At 50.0% G+C, this 20,856-nt stretch overlaps 1 protein-coding gene across 5 annotated transcripts in view; it reads right to left on the bottom strand.

Annotated features, from left to right (window-relative positions):
• The window catches only part of Xylb (xylulokinase), a 33,851-nt gene extending 15,193 nt beyond the window's left edge, over positions 1-18,658 (bottom strand). For 2 of the 5 annotated variants that reach the window (XM_055601569.1, XM_055601570.1), the window contains exons 1-9: positions 18,527-18,658; positions 17,376-17,458; positions 15,532-15,601; positions 12,127-12,207; positions 9,638-9,724; positions 8,992-9,120; positions 7,499-7,564; positions 5,019-5,091; positions 2,510-2,628 (exon numbers count right to left, since the gene is read on the bottom strand). In XM_055601569.1, coding sequence (XP_055457544.1) covers positions 2,510-2,628; positions 5,019-5,091; positions 7,499-7,564; positions 8,992-9,120; positions 9,638-9,724; positions 12,127-12,207; positions 15,532-15,601; positions 17,376-17,458; positions 18,527-18,616 — 798 coding nt within the window. In that variant the 5' untranslated portion in view covers positions 18,617-18,658. Of the gene's footprint in view, positions 1-2,509; positions 2,629-5,018; positions 5,092-7,498; positions 7,565-8,991; positions 9,121-9,637; positions 9,725-10,286; positions 10,367-12,126; positions 12,208-15,531; positions 15,602-17,375; positions 17,459-18,526 lie in introns of those variants that run through there. The other 3 variants (XM_055601573.1, XM_055601571.1, XM_055601574.1) reach the window with 3 other exon arrangements.
• Between the last annotated feature and the right edge of the window lie 2,198 nt (positions 18,659-20,856).

Below are 20,856 nucleotides of genomic sequence, written 5' to 3'. Positions count from 1 at the left end.
TAACAATAATAATAATTAATAATAATAACAGCCGGGCTCTGGTGGCTCACGCCGTTGACCCCAGCACTTGGGAGGTAGCAGCAGGGATATCTCGGTGGGTTTAAGGGTGGGTTTAAGACCAGCCTGGTCTACAGACTGAGTTCAAGACATCCAGGGCTACACAGAAAAACCCTGTCATGAGAAACCAATAATAATAATAATAATAATAATAGTAGTAATGAAAATGAATCAAAATGGCAGGTGACCCATTAAGGAGCCGAGGCCCCTTTAAAACAAGAGTAGAGCCCATCTCTCCCCCAAAAGATAAATATTCTTTGGAAAGAGTTTAGAAAGGGCAGGGCAAGCCGGGGGGCGGGGGGGCAGTGGTGGTGGCAGTGACGCACACCTTTAGTCTCAGCACTTGGGAGGCAGAGGTAGGCACATCTCTGAGTTTGAGGCCAGCCTGGTCTACAGAGTTCCAAAACAGCTAGGGCCACACAGAAAGACCTTGTTTTGAAAAAAAGAAAAAGAAAGTAAAAAGGAAGGAAGGAAGGAAGGAAGGAAGGAAGGAAGGAAGGAAGGAAGGAAGGAAGGAAGGAAGGAAGGACGGACGGACAGGGCATGGTGGTTGATGCCTATAAAATCCCAACACTCAGGAAGCTGAGACAGGAGGATGGCCACTATGGACTATATAGTCACAGGCCACATAGGCCAATAAGATTGCCTTAAAGAAACACACATTTAAAGGATTTTCCCCCTCCTAAAAGGGAAGAATCTTTTCTAGCCAGCTGTGTTCTGGATTTCCATCAGAACAAGCCAACCCCTGGGAGAATGCGTCCTGACCTCGGGAGCCAGAGTGTGGCGGGGCTGTAACTTGGAGGGGTGACCTAGGACACTAAAGAAAACAAGAAGGCAGGAACCCAAGAGTGCCACTGGGCACCCCAAAGACAACCAGGGAGAAGCCACAGAGGAGCCCCTAAAAGCTGGGGTTGTCCTGGGGAAAAGCGGGAAGCGGTCACAGGCTCCCACGCTCTCTCAGACGCCCTCCACACTCATGGGGCACAAAGTCAGGGAAGCCCCAGCATAAAAGTTTGCTTCCAGCAGGGCCGAGACCTGCATGAAGCCATGGTGAGTCTTCATCATCATTGGATGCATTGTCAGTAAGTGAAAATGCATTTTTCAGAACTGGTCCTTTCCTGTTCCTCCAACCCTTGCCTCTGAGAAGGCTCCTTGTGTTAGGTAAGCAACGCCTGTGTCTTAGACAAAGTCTTGCTCTCAATTTCACACAATTCAAAAGGCCACGGAGGGTCGTAACATCCCAAGGGCTGTGTATACAGACCTAGTGACCCTGATATCTTACAGATAACTACGCTTAACTTTTTGGTTCTTCTTTGCATGGCTCTGGCTGTTCTGGAACTCACCCTGTAGACCAGGCTGGCCTCGAACTCGGAGATCTGCCTGCCTCTGCCTCCCCTAGTGCTGGGGTTACAAGCATGTGCCACCCCACCCCCCTGCTTTTCTGAAGTGTAACTCTTAATGAACATGGCATGTTACAAATGCCCCAGTGTAGAGCAAAACAATTTGTGCTGTAACATTTGCTACTCAGCAAGGTAACTTGGTATCCACTCTGTCCACATGTGGACCCCACACAGTGGGAAGAGATAAGACCAGCTAAGTCCCCCTTGGCTGCTTTAAGATGAACCCTCTTTAAGCAGTGTGGCCAAGAACAGGACCAGGCAACCAGAACACAACTGGGTGTGCACAGCCCGCAGCCATTCCAAACGGGTGGCACTACATTCATGGTCAAATGTCCTTAACCACTATCTGAAGCCCGTTCAAGCCCCTGCAGCTCATGTCATATGCACAAGGGTCTCTGTATACAGAAACCGTGTTATCCCCAGATGAGGACACCGGTTAAACAGAGGCAGGCCGAGCTAGCTGTGGTGGTGCGCGCGCCTTGCATCTCAGCCCTGGGAGGCAGAGGAACGTGGATCTCTTTGAGTTCGAGGCCAGCCTGGACTACATAACAAGTTCCAGGCCAGCTAGGGCTATACGGAAACACTGCCTCAAAACACAGCAGTAAACAGTAAGTAGGCAGGTCTGAGCAGCGCCAGCTTTAGTGTCGGTGTGAGCCAATGCCCAGTCTTAGCCAGTGTGACCCCAGGCCTGAACTCTGTCAGATCCTTCCTATTTCTGTTTCCAAAGCTGCCTGCTGCCAGCTTCCATGCCAGAGCGGAATTCCACGACTCTGTGTAGTTTAACCCCTAGGTGTGCAGGACCCAGAAATCCTCAGATAGTTTGGGAATCTAGCCAAGCACCTGAGAGCTGCTATGTTCAAGTTCTTTACCCAGATATTAAGATATCCTGACCAATGCTGAGTTTAGGATTACGTGAAAACACGAATGTGTGTGTATGTGTGTGTGTGTGCGCATGTGTGTATGCATGTGTATGCATGAGTGTGTGCACGGCTCTAGGCTCCATCAGCAGAGCCGGCATCCACAATGGAGTCACTGGTGGAAAGAGGACTTACCACAACCGAGCACGAAGGGACGGGTGAGCCGAGCTTTTCCTCCAGATGGGGGGCACAGGCGGCAAGGCAAGCTTGGGACCAGACTTTTTCCTGGATCTGTAACAAGTTCATTCCAGAACCTAAGGATGGACGGAAGGAAACAAAACCAAGAACAGGTGTGGGGGAAGGGAGCTTGGTGGAGATGGGCAAAACCGGCAGAGAAAGTGAATTCTCTAGTACAAATGTGTGGCTGGGCCTCTTTGTTTGTTTTACCAAGAAGATTTATCTGTTTTTATGTAAATGAGTGCCTACAGCACATATAGGAAGTGGTGGGGGCCAGAGAGAGTGCCGCAGGCACCAGAAGCTGGCATTTCAGATGGTCTAAGCTGCCATGGGGGCATGGGAAACTGAGCCCAGGTCCCCTGTCTCATCACAGAAGGAAGGTGGCACGCTTAAGAGCCGAATGCAAAAGCGGCAGGTTCCATGTCCATACACCCTGTCACCCCCTCCCCCCACACAGGGGGCCTGAAAACCTGCTGTCTGAGGCCCGAGACAAGAACTGACCCACACCACGGCAATCAGAAATCGCTCCCTGTGTCCCGGGGCTGCCCTGATAGGGGACAGCCCTCAGGTGTCCCGAGCTCATGGCCTCTTCCAGGAAAAGGCATGTAAGGTGGGGTCCTTGTGATGGTAGTTTTTATATTTTAAGATTCATTACTTTTGTTTATATAAATAATTTATTATTTGTTGTTTTTAATACTGTGACTGCGTCTGACTGTGGTTGTGCACATGGCGGCAGGCACCCAGAAAGCCCAGAAGAGGCTGTTGGGTCTCCTGGAGTTGGTGGTCCTAGTGGTTGTGATCCACAGGTCATGGGTGCTGGGAACTGCACTTGGGTCCTCTGCAAGACAGGCACACGCTCTTAACTGCTGAGCCATCTCTCCAGATAGAGATGTGAGCTGCACACTTGCTGTCCACACATCATATGAGGAGGCCTCACTAGCTGCCAAACAGGTTCAAGCGCCTGTGAGTCAAAAATCTGTTTGTTTTCCTCCTTGAGACAGGGTCTCATTTCCCAGGCTGACCCTGACTTGTTATGTAGCTGAGCGTGACCTGGGACTTCGGGTCATCCTCCCTCCAACCCCCAAGGCTGGGATAGCAGGCACACACCAAGACACCCAGTTACTTAGGATGATACAGGAACAGCCCAGAGCTTCGCACATTCTAGGCAAGCACTGTACTAGCTGAGCTACATCCCAGCCCCCAAACAAACTTCTCTTTATAGATCACCAGGTCCCAGGTGTCTTCATTATACCAACAGGAAATGGACTAAAACACTCCCATTCACCTGTGAGTTCTTCCAGCAACTTACTCCCAGGTGACATCACTTCTGTTTCATCAGAGTATTGATGCCAAAAGTTCACAGTTCTGAGTGCGGCATGGTGGCATACATTTATAACCAAAGCACCTCAAGAAGCAGAGGCAGGAGGAGTTTGAAGCCAACCTGGGCTATCTAATGAGTTCAAGACTAGCCTGGGGCACCCATCAAAACCCTGTCCCCAAAAACTAAACCCAGAGAGTAACCGATGGCTCCCTGATTAGAAGCATGCACGACTCGTGTAGGGGACTCAACTTTGGTCCCCAGGACCCACATCAGGTGGCTCACTGCCTCCCCTAGCTCCAGAAGAGTCCAGTGCCTCCATCCTCCACCCACACCTGACACAGGTACACACACACACACACACACACACACACACACTTAAATAAAGTGAATCTATATTTCAAAACCCTAAAACAAAACAAAATCCAAAATGCTGACGATGTTACCCTGGAAATTAGAAGGCAGAGGCAAGAAGGTCAGAGTTCAAGGTCATCTACAGCTTCACTGTAAGTTTAAAGCCAGCCTGGGCTACAAGAGGCTATGTCTCACAGATAAAACTAGGCTGAATAACAAATAAACAAATAAATGCAATTCATAAGTGTGCCAACTATGAACAAAACAGTAAATGGCTTGTGGAAGCCAGGTTCCAAGATGGCCCCTAATGACCCTTGCCTCTGTACTCAGTCCTTGAGAGGTGACCCTAACCCTGACCCAGATTGGTCCCCATGATCAGAAGGATGAAACTGGAAGGACTGTCACTTCCAAGATCAGCAAGGAACACCTTCCCTAGGGGGCCTTCTCCTTCCTTCTCCTCTCTTCCTTCCTGCAGGCCTCCTCTTCCCCTCCCTCCCTGCAGGCCCCTCCTCCCTCCCTGCTCTTCCTCCTTCCCTGCACTGTCATCAACAACCTTACAGAGGGACTTCAGAAGCCTCCCGACAGAGGTCATATACAAGATTCTGAAGTAGATCCCAGTTCCAGCGAAGCCTGTAGACACCTGCAGCCATGGCTGCCAGGTGGCCTGCTACCTTGTGAGTGCTCTTGAGCCAGGACCACCCAGTCCATCTTTGATGAGAGCTGCCAGGACCGCTACCCAGCCATGCCATGAGGCCCTGCAGTCCCCATGGTCGCTCAGCGTATTACCAGGCTTACCATCACTGTAGTCGATGGGCGAGTATCCACCCAGGAACAGCGAGGCAGCAAAGCTACTGACCAAGGAAATTCTCTGGAAAAGAAGGAAGTAGGGTGAGAGAGGACTCACTTCCACACACCGTAAGCTACTGAGCACCACAGACACACACAAGCTCATATACACACAGGCACACACACATAAGCACATACACACCAGGTACACACACACAGGCACACACACCATGATCTGTAGAGAATGGAAGCTGAAACTTCAGCAGGTAGTGCTGGAGACCCAGTCAGAAGCAGCCCGAGTTCTGAGCAGTGCTAGTTTAAAGCACTGAAACCACCATGACAGAGGACAGGGAAAGCCAAGGCCCTGTGACCATGCCTTAGGGAGACTGGTTCTCCATCTGGAATCCATTCAGACGCCATCAATTCTTCACTCCACATTTAGTGACATTCAGTCACAGGAAGCAGTTATGTGGCCACAGACACGAAATGAGCCAAGGCTCTCAGGGCTACAATGTCTGCCCCTCCCCTCCAAGGAGCTCCAACACCCTACCTGGCCCCCAAGAGAATCACTGAGGCACTGAAAATCAGCCTGGGGGTCTCTAAAGCCCAGGGCCCCTGGACTCAGGGGAGAGCCACACCTCCAGCCACACTGGGACTTACACTCATCCCACACACATGGTTTAAGGAGTGCTTTCACTCCTCAGCGGCTGACGCTGCAGAGTAACTGGAAACCTGGGATCATTAAGTAATAACTTGCAGTCAGGTGTGGTGGTATAGTCCCGTAATCTCAGCCCCTGAGGGGTTTGATGCCAACTGGTCTGCAGAGTGAGTTCCAAGCTAGACTGGGTGACACAGCAAAACCCTGTCTTAAAAACCATAATCAAAGCCTGGTGTGGTGGCGCACACCTGTAATCCCAGAACTCGGGGAGGCAGAGGCAGGCAGATCTCTGTGAGTTCAAGACCAGCCTGGTCTACAAAGTGAGTCCAGGACAGGCAAGGCTATACAGAGAAACCCTGTCTCAAAAAAACCAAAACAACAACAACCCATAATCAAAACAAGACACCAAATGGTGGGTGTGGCAATGCACACTCATTACTCTAGCTCTTGGGAGGTAGAGATAGGAGGGCCAGGAGTTCGAGGTCATCCTCAGCTTCACAGAGAGTTTGAGAACAACCTGGGCTACATGAGACCCTGTCTCAAAAAAAAAAAAAAAAAAAAAAGGGTAAAATAAGTTTAAAAAAATGTTTATAGGGCTGGAGAGATGGCTCAGTGGTAAAGAGCACTGCCTGCTCTTCCAAAGGACCTGGGTTCAATTCCCAGCACCCACATGGCAGCTCACAACTGTCTGTAACTTCAGAGATCTGACATCTTTACACTAATATATATAAAATAAAAGTAAATAAATAATTTAAAAATATTTATAACTTATGAATTTGCCAAACATGTACAAAAAGCACACTGAGTAGCTTGTTGTGGGAGTGAGGCTCCAAGACGTTCTCTGTTGACCCTTGACTGGTGCCCCACGCCCTCCCCAGTGCTGGGATTAAGGAGCATGCCATTACTGCCTAGCTAAAACTCTCTTTTCTCTAAGTTACTTTTATCTGTTCTTTTGTCACAAGAAGAAAGTTAACGACAACCAGAAGCTAAGCATGGTGGGACACACCTGTAATCCAGCACTCAGGAATCTGAGCAGGAGGGCCAAGCACTCCAGGCTAGCCTGCACTACATAGTTAAACCCTGGTGCCAGAAAGAAAAAGGAAGAGAGAAAAGTTAAGGAAGGCGGGCCAGCAGGTTAGGGCACTTGCCACCTAGACAAGACAACACAGACAAGGTGAGTTCCCTCTCTGGGTCCCGTGTGGCATAAGGAGAGAACCAACTCCCATGAGGCGTCCTCTGACCTCCACACATATACCCATACACACAAATAAAAAAAATAATAGGAAAGGAATTAAAGAAGGGAAGGAGAAAGGAAGAGCATCCTAGTCAATTTCATGGTTGTGCAACTATCCCAGTGTTTCCACAAATCCAGACAGGAGAGCCTAAAGCAGGCCTCGGCTGTGTGGTGCGGCTCCTGGCTACGGGCTGCTGTGCTGACTACTGGAGACAACTGGAGCACCGTGCCCTTTGTGTACCTAACATTAGGAAAGACACACATCGTTGCCTTCATTTTTAACATGCTTCACTATGTTTATTTATCTCATGAGAGAGGCGCACAGATGCCAGAGTACTTGTGTGGAGGTCAGGGAGCAACTTTCACAAGTTAGTTCTCTCCTTCCACCCTGTCCTGGGGCTGACACTCGGGTTCTTCAGGCTTGGAGGCAAGCAACTGAACCCTCTGAGCCACCTCAGCAGCCCCTCTCTGAACCACGTAACACCTACTCATCAAAGACATTCACCAATGCCTATCATGTTAAACATGCCTGCGTTCAAGCGAGTGTGACAAAAAGGGTTCAACTGTGGTCTTGACGGAATGTGAAGGATCACTTACCTCACAGTGCGAATAGGCCTCAGGGTCCTGCTGGGAAAGCTTCGCTATCTGGTTCCCCGTAAAACGCTGGGGGAGTAAAAGAGCACAGATTCTTAGGAACCCGGATGCTACACAGAATAATCATAAAGTGAGGTCAGCAGAGTGGGTCTGGATACGGTACAGAACACGAGCAGCTTTGGACAAGCCCCGTGTCTAGAAATGCCTGTTACCAGCTGAACACTGTGTAAAAGACGGTGTATTTTAGCCTTTGAGTCCTGAGTGCTTGGTAATGAGCTCTTGGACAGTCAGCAATCCCCCTGCACCCATGGGCAAGGCTGTAACTTCAGCTTCCTGGTAAGGCTTCCTATGCATCCATCAGCTCTGTGAACAGCCGTTAAAATGACTGCCCTTAGGGGCTGGAGAGGTGGAGAGGTGGCTCAGCAGTTAAGAGTACTGGCTGTGCTTCCAAAGGTCCCAGGTTCAGTTCCCAGCACCCGCATGGTGGCTCATGATAACTGTCCTTAAAAATGCTACTTACTCATTTTGTTAATGTGTACACGTCTGTGACTGTGTGTGTGTCACATGTGAGCAGGAACCTACAGAGATCAGGAGACAGCATCAGATCACCCTGGAACTGGAGCTACAGGGGGGTATGAGCTGTCATGTAGGAACTGAACCCAGGTCTCTGCAAGGGTGCCAGTGCTCTTAGCCAGCTCTTCCCAGCTCCCTGAGAACCACAAGTGGGGCTCAGGTAATCTTCTTGTGGAGACCTCATTCCTAGTGTTCTAACCGGGCTTATGATTTTTTTTTTTTGCCTTAATTTTTACTTTATGAGGGAGGCTTGTATGTGCCTTCCTCACAAAAGGAAAGAAAATGTATGCGTGTGTGTGTGTGTGTGTGTGTGTGTGTGTGTGTGTGTGTGTGTGTGCATGTTCACATGGAGGCCCATGGTGGCCAGAGGAGGGTGTCCAATACCCTAGAGTGTGTGTGTTGGGAGGGGGGGGGGTTACACGCAGCTGTTAGTCACCTGATGCCCTGGGAACTGAACCTTTGCAAGCACAGCATGCACTCTGACCTGCAGAGCCATCTGTAGCCCTCCACAGTCACATGACCCAAGACAGCCAATCACAACAAGCTCTGGAACAATAGCTATAGTCCTTGAGGCCCCACACTAAGGGTCTTTTGGTCTCTCTCTCCTTTCTGCTTCAAAACTGCCTCAAACCAAAGTCCTGCTTGCTCTCATGAGGTTACAGACCATGAGTCTGCACAACTCCCCCCTCACACACGGAGCTCCAGTGAGGGGTGTAGCTGTGTTTACACCCCAGTCGCTGGACTGCACACAAGGACATTGCCTGCTAAATACAGAGAGAGAAGGGTGCCTGAACCAGAACCCAGGGCTAGCACGCTCCAAGCCAGCTTCACGGCCGACACTAGCATCACTTCAGACCATCTCTGCCCCAGAGGCTGGGCGCCCACTATATTCTCCCAGAGCCCCATCCTGGCAGGTTGCCTACCTCATAGGCCCGTGACCCCGTGAGGCAGCTGAGAGCCCGGGCTCCACCCACAGCAGCCTCCAGCCGGCGACACTGGGCCGTGGTACTGGAATCCATCCACACGGGGCAGTCGCTAACGGAGAAGCAGGCCTGGAAGGAATGGTAGAGGTTCAGGCTTCCATTCCACCACTGACTACAGGCAACCCTGGGCCTGGTGGATCACACTGCCCTCAATCAGGAAGACCCTGTGAACAGGCCATCTGTGGGGGTCAATGAAATCTCCAGAAAGCCTGAGGTTGGATAATCTCTGTAAGGGCACATACGAAAGTCAGGCTGCAGGAGACAGGCAGCCGGCAACATGGCATCAAAGTGCAGGTTTAGCTGAGGCTTTGGAAACATAGAAAAAAAGGGGAAATTGGAAACATACCTCCCAGCATCACCAAGGATCCCACAGCTGTTCTGTGAAGGAAGGGGCTCACTAATGAGGGGGTCTGGACAACCCCAAGGACACTTCAGCCTGGCAGGTGGGCAGACAGACCATGCTCACTGAGCTACTATCAATGCTGCCTTCACACTCATGACAATGCAGAGAAGCCCTGGACCACGGGGTTCACAGGACACAGGGGTCCCAGCATTGAAGTTTATTAGATTCCCAAAACATCTTCACCTGCAGCTGCTGATGTAATGGGAGAGAAGGTGACAGGCTTGACAGTGTCCGGCTGGCTCCAGCCTTCCAGTAAACGCTTCCGTGTTGCTGTTGAGGGGAATGCAAGCACATGCTCAGGCACCATGTCCCGGAGCCACACTCCCGCATAGGCAGATCCATATCTCAAGCCAAAAAGACAGTCTCCAAGCCTGTCTCCACCACCTCTGTCACTTAGCTCAGTGACGTGACACTTTGATCATTAGATGCCTTTATGATACTTGGTTCTCACATTCATGGAATGAGAAGGAATTCCATCCTATCCCCTCGAAGCCTGGAGGAAGGACTTGGGACTTATCAGACTGCATTTTGGTATCTTTTATCAAACTGTACTAATATTCCAAACATCACCTACAGTATTACCTGAGGCTGACTCGTGCCATCTGTTCATGTCACAGACACAGTGGGCACCAAGATCAAAGGTTATTATTGACCCTGCCATCCATGACAATGGGGTAATTGAAGGAAAGACACAACAGTGCAAGTACAAAACCCTGAAGAGGCCTCAGGAGCCAGCCCAGTCATTAAAGTGCCTGTCTTACAATCACAACGCCCCGAGCTCAGATCCTCAGAACCCACATTAAGAAAACCATCTGGGGAGCTGGCGAGATACCTCAGTGGTCAAGGGCACTGGCTGCTCTTCCAGAGGGCCTGGGTTCAACTCCCAGCAATCACATGGTGGCTCACAACCATCTGTAATTACAGTTCCAGAGAATCTGACTTCCTCTTCTGGCCTCTGCAGGCACCAGGCATGCATGTGGTACACAGACATACATGCAGACAAAACACTCATACACAGAAAATAAATAATAAATCTGGAGGGCTGGAAAGATGAGCAGACATGTATATACGCACCCACTCACACACAAACCTGTGGAGCTGCAGTCATGAGAACACAGACAACCTGGTCAGTGGATGTTCCTATTGGGAGCAGGGACAGGAGTGGCAGCATGGTGCTCCAGGCTGAGGGGACAAGCCGGAGAACGAGCTGGGCACCTGCTGCCAAGTCTGCTACCTGAGTCTGATGCCTGATGTCCACATGGAAGAACGGAACCAACTCCCAGAGGCTGTACGCACAAATGCCCTGGCACAATGCCACAAACTCACTATACACTAAATATTTTTTTATTTGAAAAAGGAAGTAGCTAAAATTTAAGAGAGTTATTCATGTTCCAGGCAGTGCTCTATGCATGTAACAGTCACAGTGACCCTATGGCAGGTAACGATCTGGAGGCCCTGGTGTGTGGATGATCTGGACTCAGTTCAGGAGTCCAAGTGGCAGAGCTGGGTGTGCCCTGAGCACCTCACCAGCTCAGAATCACCACTGGGATTCCCGAGGATCTCAGCACAGTGCCTGGCACACACTCAGGCTCGTTGACACTCTTGACAGTAGGAATACTTCCTCAACTTTCCACTAAAACTATTCAGAGCTGGAGGGATGGCTCAGTGGTTAAGAGAGCTTGCCGCTTCAGCAGATGAACCCAAGTTCTGTTCCCAACAACCACACCAGGGGGTCTCACAACTCCCTGTAACTGGCTCCAAGGGAACCAACATCCTCTTCTGGCCTCCAAGGGCACCTGCCTTCATGTGCACAAACCTACACACACATACATACTCACATACTCACACACACATATGGACACACACATACTCATACACTTAAAAATAAAAAACACACAAAACTGCTCTCATTGTTAGTAATATAGCTTAACTGTTTGTCTTCCAGGAACTAGAAAGAAATTTTCGTGCCACCAAACAGCCGTAATAAATCTGTAGCTACTGCTTCCTCCATCCCTTCACGGGCCTGTACATAGTTCCCTGCCAACTGTCCTATTTACTATGCATCTGTCTGTTGAGTACTGGGGAGTAAATGTTCAGTCTCCTGTATGCTAGGAAAGTGCTCAACCACTGAATTATACCCCTAGCCCTCTGTTTGAGACAGGGTCTCACTAACTTGCTCACGCTAGCCTCAAACTCACCTGTGGTCCAGGCAGGCATTAAACTTGCAATCCTTTTGCTTCAGCTCAGCAATTAGCTGGGATTACAGGCCTACACCACCAAGCCTAATTAAATGTCCTATTTTATATAATACTTTATCATCTCAGATTCTTTTGCAAGGAGGCCAGCCATACAGCTCCTAAGGTGAAAGAGCTGGAGGTGCTATCACTACTAAGAGATCCATACTCAAGTTCAAGGCCAACCTGCCAGGGCTACATAGAGAAACCCTATCTCAAAGAAAAGAAAAGAAAAGAAAAGAAAAGAAAAGAAAAGAAAAGAAAAGAGCAGAAGAGAAGAAAAAAGAAAAGAAGGAAGGAAGGAAAGAAGGAAGAACGGAAGGAAAAAAGGAAGGAAGGAAGGCTGGCTTACTCCATGGGAAGCCATCAGCTCAGCAGCCACAGTGGGCTGCTGAGAAAGCTAAGTTCCCAGGGCAGATGGAGCTGCTGTTGACAAACCTGGCCTGCTCCAGATAAGGCTAGAACTTGAGAGAAGTCGAAGCCGGAAGCCTTCATCTTCTCCAGGATCAGGTCCAGAGCCTGAGAAGAACAGAATCTACCGTGACTCCACAGAAGCACTGAGTCCTCGAAGCACAAGCCTGAGCAGAGAAATGCCCACGGCTCTGCAGAGAGGAGGTCTCAACACAGGATCTGTAAGTGTTGGGATAACTGACTAAACAAGCAGGCCTCAAAAGAAAGGGTCACCTTGGCTGGACGTACATTTTTGTCTGTCTGCTCTAAACGTTTGTTTTTATGTATGTGTGTGGATATGTATCTGTGTGAGTGTGTGCCCTGTGTGTGCGGGCACAAGGAGGCCAGAGGAAGCCATTAGATCCCCTGGGGCTGGAGTTACAAACGGCTGGAAACTAAACGCAGGCCCCTGGAAGAGCAGCAGCATACCCTCTCAGGCACTGAGTCACCTCTTCAGCTCATTTTTTGTTTTTTTGAGAGGTCTCAGGCAGTCCAGGCTGGCCCCAACTCACTATGTAGCCAAGTAAGGATCCCTGAAGGTATCCAGGATGGGAAGCAAACCCATTGGGGAGATGAGAATAAAAGCCTGGTGCAGATTGTCTTGGCCAACCTGGATCAGACTTCGGTGAGTCTAATAACCAGTGGTTTATTCCCAATATATTTAAGCCCAGTGTAATGGGGGCGGGGGGATGTTTAGGTTTCCTGATGTAATACAATCCCCAGTGCACAAGGAAGTGTGAGTACATTGAAACTCAACTCAGGGCACATGTCATTTCTCCCAGGACGGAGATACATGTACTAACTTAAGGGCGGAAAGGTCTGGCCTGGTCTCAGTCATATAGACAGCACAGAGGTCATTTGGGCTATTGGCTACCTCGGTCTGGTTGTGGGAACTTGGGGGAGCCTCTGGCTATAAAAGTCGTTTACATTACTAGCAACCCATGGCCCTGGTTGTAGGAGCTTGACACGGCCTGGCCCAACAATAACACAGATCACCAGGCTGTTAATCGCTTCCAACTCTCAGCTTTCTGGATGGAAGAACAGGTTTTTCATCTTTCCCATCGGAAAGACAATCCTGTGTGCTTAACATTGCTGGTTTTGCTGGAGATCTGAGAGCACAAGGACCTTCTCGCTGAGCTCTCAATAACTAGCGGTGACCTTGAACTCCTGACTTTTCTGCCTCCACCTCTGAAGTGCTGGGATTCCAGGTGTGCACCACCATGGCTATTCAGGCTAAATGAATGTTAAAGAAATGAAACCAACTCGGGTGGTGGCAGCCCACGCCTTTAGTCCCAGTGCTTGGGAGGAAGAGGCAGTAGGATCCTCTGTGAGTTCAAGGCCAGCCTGGTCAACAAAGCAAGTCCAGGATAGCCAAGGCTACACAGAGAAACCCTGTCTCAAAAAAAAAAAAAAAAGAAAGAAAGAAATGAAATCCTAAACCATTAATCCTCAGGATTTCCATCTCTACTTTGACATCTTCTAAGCACCGGGGAAGAAACAAAGCAAACAGTTCAAATTGTCTATTTTTCCTTCACATGCATTTCTACTGCACATCTGAATGCTCTGACCTGAGAACAACAGAGAAGGGCCAGCCAGCCCAGGCTGTTATCAGGAGGGCCCCAGGTCCAGACTCTGCACACAGGAGCAGCGAGCGGAGCCAGAGCCTTCGAGTGTCTACTTAATGCTCTCGGTCTGGTTGGATCTTTTTTCTAGCAGTGGGCAGAACGGGTGGCAGTATCCAGTAGAGTCTGACATTTCTGCCTAAGACCTCATGGCCGGATGATCGGGGATGCCATACCTAGAGCCGTGGGTTCTACCCCCACAGCTGCATAAAACCAAGCGTGGTGGCACACACTTATTAACTTAGTACCTGGGAGTTAAGGGCAGGAGGAGCAAAGTCCAAGGTCACCCTCGGCTACACAGTATCTCAAGTCAACCCAGAATACATGAGAACCTGTCTCAATATGTATATATTTCATGGGGACAGACAGACAGATGGCAAGAGTTTCAGACTCATCACAACTTGTGTCTCTTAAGGTCAGTTTTGTCCAAGCCTGGGAAGTGCACTCATGCCAAGATCACTCCTGGCCCTGACAAGGCTGCTTGCCAAACCTCACGGGAGGGCAAAGGACTGGAAACCTTAGAAGTACAGCCCAGAGGCTGCCACAGCTCAGTGACCATCCTGCCTCCACACAGAGCCCCTGGCTCTCCACCCACCCACCCGACACAGCCCTTAATTTAATCTCTGGGACCTCTTGACAATGGCCCTTGCCTCTGGATACCACCCTGGGGCTGGCTCAGGCTTCTGAAGTACATTTCAGCTAACCCATCTGGTTAGAATCCATCCTTAACTCCACTGCCCCAGTGCTGGACACATGGTCAGGCAGCAAAACAGAGCTCACACTGGTCTGTTTCTTAAACAGAAACAGTACAGGAGATAGTGTTAAATAGGTATGGGAAGATGGAGAAAGGCTTTTGGCAGACACACTAGGTGCTGCCTTTGCTGGCTTTCAAGTTCAAGGATGTTGGTGCCACCAGCATGAGGCAACCCAGACCTATCATGTCTGTCTATGCTAAAAGGGCCCTCCCATGGGTCGCCAGCTCTGGCCACTGGTGGGTCAGGGTGAGCGGTCCTAAGCAGGCAGGAATAGCTTGGGGTTGATCTTGGCCTGACTAGCTGATTATAAGACACCATTCTGAGTGACCACGCTGTGGGGACAAACAGTAAGACACTAAAACCCAGGGGCCACGCCTGGATGATGGCAGAGCCGGGAAAGCCTGGCTATGTGTGTTTTTAAAGGTGGCATGGGCTGGGGTACAGATCAGTTGGTGGAGTGCTTTCCTAGCATGCAGGAAGCCCTAGGAACATACCCCTGGACGTGCAGCTACCCCCCTGCAACACTTAAAGATAAAGATAGGAGAAGCACACAATGAGTTCGAGACTACTCTGGGCTATGAGGTCCCATCTTTAAAAAATAAACAGGTGAACTGGGCAGTGGTGGCACCTGCCTTTGATCCAGCACTTGGGAGGCAGAGGCAAGCATATGTCCGAGTTCAATGCCAGCCTGGTATACAGAGCGAGTTCCAGGACAGCCAGGGATACACAGAGAAACCCTCTCTTGAAAAACCAAACCAAACAAACAAACAAATAATAAATAAACAAACAAACAAATAAAACTTGCCAACCTTTGTGGCTCTGGTACCTGGGAGTCTTTCTGAGTCTTCTCAGACAAATACAGGTGCCAGCTCGGGCTGGCCTGCCCCAGGAACCACTCTGACTTCCTCTGACCAGAGTTAAACAGTCTCAGTGGATGATCCCGTGAACTGCCACTGTGGGCCCAGCAGCAGCACAGGCTAAACACAGGAGAGGGAAGGGAGCCTCCCTATGCTTACCTGGACCCACATCAGGACCGGAGAGGTGACCGTCAGCCTGTCCTTGTGTACATGGACACCGCCCTGAGTTCTGCAGGGAGAACAGGTATGTGGGATGGAGCCCTGAGCTCTGAGGAGCTGGCCCTGTGGTAGAAGCCTCCAGCTGAAGGACAATACCCCCTGAAGGCAGGAGTCTTTTTTCATATGAAACTGGACAGCTTTAGCTTTTTTTTTTTTTTCAGTTTTCATTTTATCTATATGGGTGTTTTGCCTATGTGTCTGTCTCTGTACCACGACTGTACCTAGTACTCTTGGCAGTCACAACAAGCCATAAGATACCCCTAGAACTGGAGTCATAGATGGTTGTGAGCCACTATGTGGGTGCTGGACCTGAACCCATGTCCTCTGGATGAGCAGTCACTGCTGTTAACTGCTGGGCTGTCTCTCCAGCTCTGAGGAAGCATTTCCTAGAAGGCAGATTCTCAGAAGAGAAAGCCTTGCCCAGAAGGCTGGGTTGGGCCTAGGGACTGAACACTGGTCACCCCATCTCCCAACCCCAAGAGTCTTCCACCATGGCTCAGGCTGGCCTGGAACTCGGTCCTGAGTGCTGAGATCATGGGTGTGAACCACTACAGCCGCAACAAGCAGGTGACTTCATACAAAAGAGGCTGACGGTAAAGTTCCGTGATATACCAAGTGTTTAACACGGACAAAGCCCTCTCTGGTCTCCAGGACAAAAAAATAATAATAATAATTAAAAAAAAAAAAAAAAACCCAGCAGCCAAGTGTGGTAGCGCACTCCTGTATCCCTACACTCAGAAGGCTGACACAGGAGGACTGTGAACTGGGGCCAGCCTGGGATACAAAGTGAGCCTTTGTCTCAAAAAACAACAAACCCAGATGTGGTGCCCCAGCATTTAGGAAGTAAGGCAGAGCATTAGGGGTTAGGGTTATCTCCAGCCGCACAGTGTGGTACATGAGACCCTGTTTCAAAAAGGGGTACGGAGGAGGGAAGCTACACACTAGTGTACATACATGCGCACAGGCCATGTGTCAAAAGGACTGCTAAGAAAAACAGGGCCGACAGTAGATGTGCTCTCTGGACTCTGGCCAGAGGCATGAGCTGATGTGAACAGCTTTCCTTCTAGCTTCTCCAGCCTGTGGCATGCTTTCTTTCTTTTTGAGACAGTTTCTCTGTGTATCCCTGAGTGCCCTGGAACTCTCTTTGTAGACCAGGCTGGCCTCAAACTCTCAGAGATCCACCTGCCTCTGCCTCTTGAGTACTGGGATTAAAGGTGTGAGCCACCACAGCCTGGCTCTATGGTGCTCTCTCATTAGTAACAGAGGGTGGCCAAGTACAACCATCAAAATCTACACCCATTACAGTGCCTGGTAAAAACAGATTTCAACTCTATGAGTGAATGAATGCATTGAACTGGGAAGGAATAGGGGAATAAATCACTCTCTGTATGTAAAGAAAAGAGTATCTGGGGCTGGAAAGACACAGCTCAGGGGTTAAGAGCAAACCAGCTGCTCTTCCAGAGGATCTAGGTTTGATTCCTGGCCCTCTATGGTGGCTTACAACTGCCTGTAACCCCAGTTACAGGGGATCTGATGTCCTCTTCTGGCCTTCCAGGCACCAGGCAAACAGGTGGTGCACAGACATGCAAGCAAACACCCATACACATAAAATGATGATGATGATGATGATGATGATGACGATGACAGCGACAGAAGATGCTCAGAGGTCTACACGGACCACCTCTCTTGCAGCTGGGTTAAGTCAGAACAGTATAGCTGATAAATGAAGGTGGTTTAGGGAGGCTCTCACACCACCTGCCCACAGACGCACACCAGGTACATACCCAAATTCAGGTAGGTCTCTGTCAAAATGCACACTGTCCTCATAGAAGATGCTCAGCTCGGCATCAATAGCAACAACTTTAACCTGGAAGACATTTACGAAAACCGTGTACAGAATTTTCTCAGCCTCCACCATGCACGAGGGGCTTCTAACTTCAGTCAAGGTTCGGCACAGGGACAAAGGCTAACGGGCATTACTGTAACCATAACAACCTAAGTTTCATAGGATGCATTCTTAAAGACTTCTGTTGGGGGATTTAGGGGGGAATATGGAATTGGAAATCCAGATGAAACTCCCATCTACAAGAATCTGCTCCCCATGGACCATGGTCCTGCGCTTGGCAAGGAGGCTTGTCTCAAGGGCTTGTCCCCAGATCCACAGCCATGGTCAAGCCATAAGTGACATCTTAATGCAGCCATCCCAAGCTCAGGGAGGATGGTGAGACAGGTCTCGTCCTAGGGGATGTTCCCCTCAGGAACCTGCAACTTCTGCCTTTCTTCACACATCTGAGGAGAGGGCTTTCCCAGCCCTTGTGCTTGTTCCGCAAGATGGATGCTGACACCCCACTGGGTGTCCCATGCCTGCTTGGAAGCAAGTTTTAATTCTCTCTGCTGGGAACACCAACCTCTGACCAGCAGTCCTGGAATCACAGACCCTGGCATGCTGGTGCCAGCCAAGAGAGGTCACAGGGTACAGGACACAGACAAAGTCCATCTGTATATTATGCCCATTTCGCTTTTAAAAAATAAAGGTGCCTGGTGTGGTGGCACTCTCCTTTAAATCCAACACTTAGGAGGCAAAGGCAGATGGATCTCTGTAAGGTCAAGGCCAGCCTGGTCTATACAGTGAGCCCAGGCCAACCAAAGTTGAGACCCTGTCTCAAAATATAAAATAAAATAATAATAAGTAAAATTAAGTAAAGGTGCTCAGCTGTGATCGGATCTAGGCTATGCATGCGCGCGCACATTTGCCAGCCTCTGGGCTCTGCTATTTTCGCCGAGTGTCCCTGCAACCCGGATGCCGCGTGGACCCCTCAAGACACTTCCCCCGCTACGTGTCCACGGGGCTCCGCGGGGAGGCAGCCACGGTTTCCGGAAGGACGAGTCTCGCTGGCAGGGCATCGCCAGGCTCCCACCGCGCGCCCCCGCCTACCTGCTGCGTGCTGAAGTCCCACCCCAGGCAACAGCGGCGGCCCATGGTCCGGGGGATTCCCGCTGGCCGTCTGTGCGTCCGTCCGTCCATGTGTCCCGCGCGAACAGTCTAGTTGTAGGTCGCTGCGCTCTAACGCCCAGAGACGCCTGGCCCGCCTCTCGCCACGCCCCGCAGGACTCTGGACCGGAGTCACGAGGCGGCACCACGCTCTGGCGCCGCCTGCAGGAGGCCGCGAGTGGGACGGCTTCTGGCTGGGGGGTTGGCTGGTCTCTAAGGGTGCAGGTTCCCACCCAGAGCCTCGCTTCCCTCAGGCTTCACACCCCACACGTGCACCCCGCCTTAAGAAGGCCTGGCTTTCTGTGAAGACACATGAGGCAAAGGTTGGAACTCTGGGGGGACAGTTCTTGCAAGTCCCCTGGGTGGTCCTGGGCCAGGAATCCTCTGGAATTGCTCTTGGGTAGTGGAGTAGCTGTCCACCTCATGGTAGTGACTGAAGACTCACAAGGAAATGGGTCCTGAGGTTGGAATACCTGGGCTTTGACAGGCCTTGGCCATACTCTGCACATCTGGTCTCTCCCAAATGTGTCACATCTCACCTCGGGATTTAAAATCAGTTCTCTTGGGTCTGTGAGATGGGTCAGGAGTAGAGGCACCTGCCACCAAGCAGACCACTTAGTTCCATCCCTAGGACCCACATCCTAGAAGTTGTCCTCTGACCTCCAAGAGCACAGCATGACACATGTGCCAACACACACACACACACACACACACACACACACACACACACGAGAATAAATAAATAAACAAACAACAATTGAAAAAAAAATCAGATGTCCCCATGGACAAGATTCATTCACCACTGTTGTCAGCTACTATATTGATGGTTTAAGTGTCGGGCATGGCAAAGCCAGACAAGAACCCACACTAGATGTACTCACAGAGCTGAGAGGATTTCTAGCAATCCCCACAAGCCCCCATGCCTACAGGAAGCACACAATGTGCCAGATCGCCAGGCTCTTCCCTTGATGTACTCCAGTGGCTTGGAGCTCACCCTGAACAAGAAGGAGCCCAAACTAAGTGCCTGACCTTTAGGACATTCACTGCTCATTGGGGACCTAGGCCCTCAGCAGTCACCGCTCAGAGGCCAGACAGTGGGACTGCTCAAGGACACGTATGAGGCCTGCTGAGCGTACTTAGTCCTCACTGTGATGGTGGAAGGCAGGCTTGACCAACTCCATCCTATCTTTTGTTTGTCCTGGCCTTGTCATTTTATTTGTACCAATGAGAAAGAGAGAGGGGGGAGGGAGGAAGGGAAGGAGGGAGGGAGGGAGGGAGAGAGGGAGGAAGGAAGGAAAGAGAGAGAGAGAGAAAGAAAGAAAGAAAGAAAGAAAGAAAGAAAGAAAGAAAGAAAGAAAGAAACTGTTTTCCCTGGTCATGAGGGCACATATCTGTAACCCCAGCACTAGGGAGACTGACACAGGAGGATCACAAGTCCAAGACCAGCCTGGGTAAATTATTGAAGTCCTGTCTCAAAATAAATTTAAAGGGGAGCTGAAGAAGCCAGTTGTGGTGGTGCATGCCTTTAATCCCAGCACTCAGGGGCTTCAACAGGTTCCTTTCCAGGGGGTGGAAAGAATGAGGTAGGACACAGAGACACCAGGAATGAGGCTAAGTCTGTTGTCTGATCAAAGCCTTGTTTATTAGAAATTTTACCCAACTTATATAGGGAGAAGGCGGGAAAGGGGGAAGGCTAATTTACTGCTGCAGAAGATAGCAAGAGCGCTTTATGGTTTGAGATACCTCCTGCAAGATACCTCAAGAATGTTTCCTTAAGAGGTCTCAAGGATGCTCCAAGACTAACGAGCAGATGTCCTCACATAAACCTATCACCTATGACCTAGGGTCCTAGTGCGGCTGTTGGTAACTTTTCCACTAATTGGCATTGGCTTACTAATTCGCTTTGGCTTCAGTAAATAGCTTTGGCTCCCGGCACTCAGGAAGCAGAGACATTTAGATTTCTGTGAGTTCAAGGCCAGTCTGGTCTATATAAAGAGTTCCTAGACAGCCAGGGCTACATAATAGAGAGACTTTGTCTCAAAATAAAATGTGGGTGGGGTTCTGCAGGCCAAGATGGGTGTGTTAGTGCACACCTTTAATTCCAGCACTAGGAAGGGTGGGCAGGTGAATCTGTGAGTTTGTGGCTGGCCTGGTCTATACAGCAAATTCCAAGTTGGCCAAGGCTGCACAGTGAACCCTTCCCCCCCCCCCCAAAAAAAAAAGAAAAGAAAAAGAAAGCGAACAGGTAGCTTTCACTGACCTGTGCCCTAGAT

The sequence above is a fragment of the Psammomys obesus genome, unplaced genomic scaffold (genome assembly GCF_907164565.1).
Source record: "Psammomys obesus unplaced genomic scaffold, mPsaObe1.curated_primary_1811, whole genome shotgun sequence".
In the NCBI taxonomy this organism is placed as follows: domain Eukaryota; kingdom Metazoa; phylum Chordata; class Mammalia; order Rodentia; family Muridae; genus Psammomys; species Psammomys obesus.
Note: the sequence above shows the minus strand (reverse complement) of the source record. Positions and strands in the feature narration are given on the sequence as shown.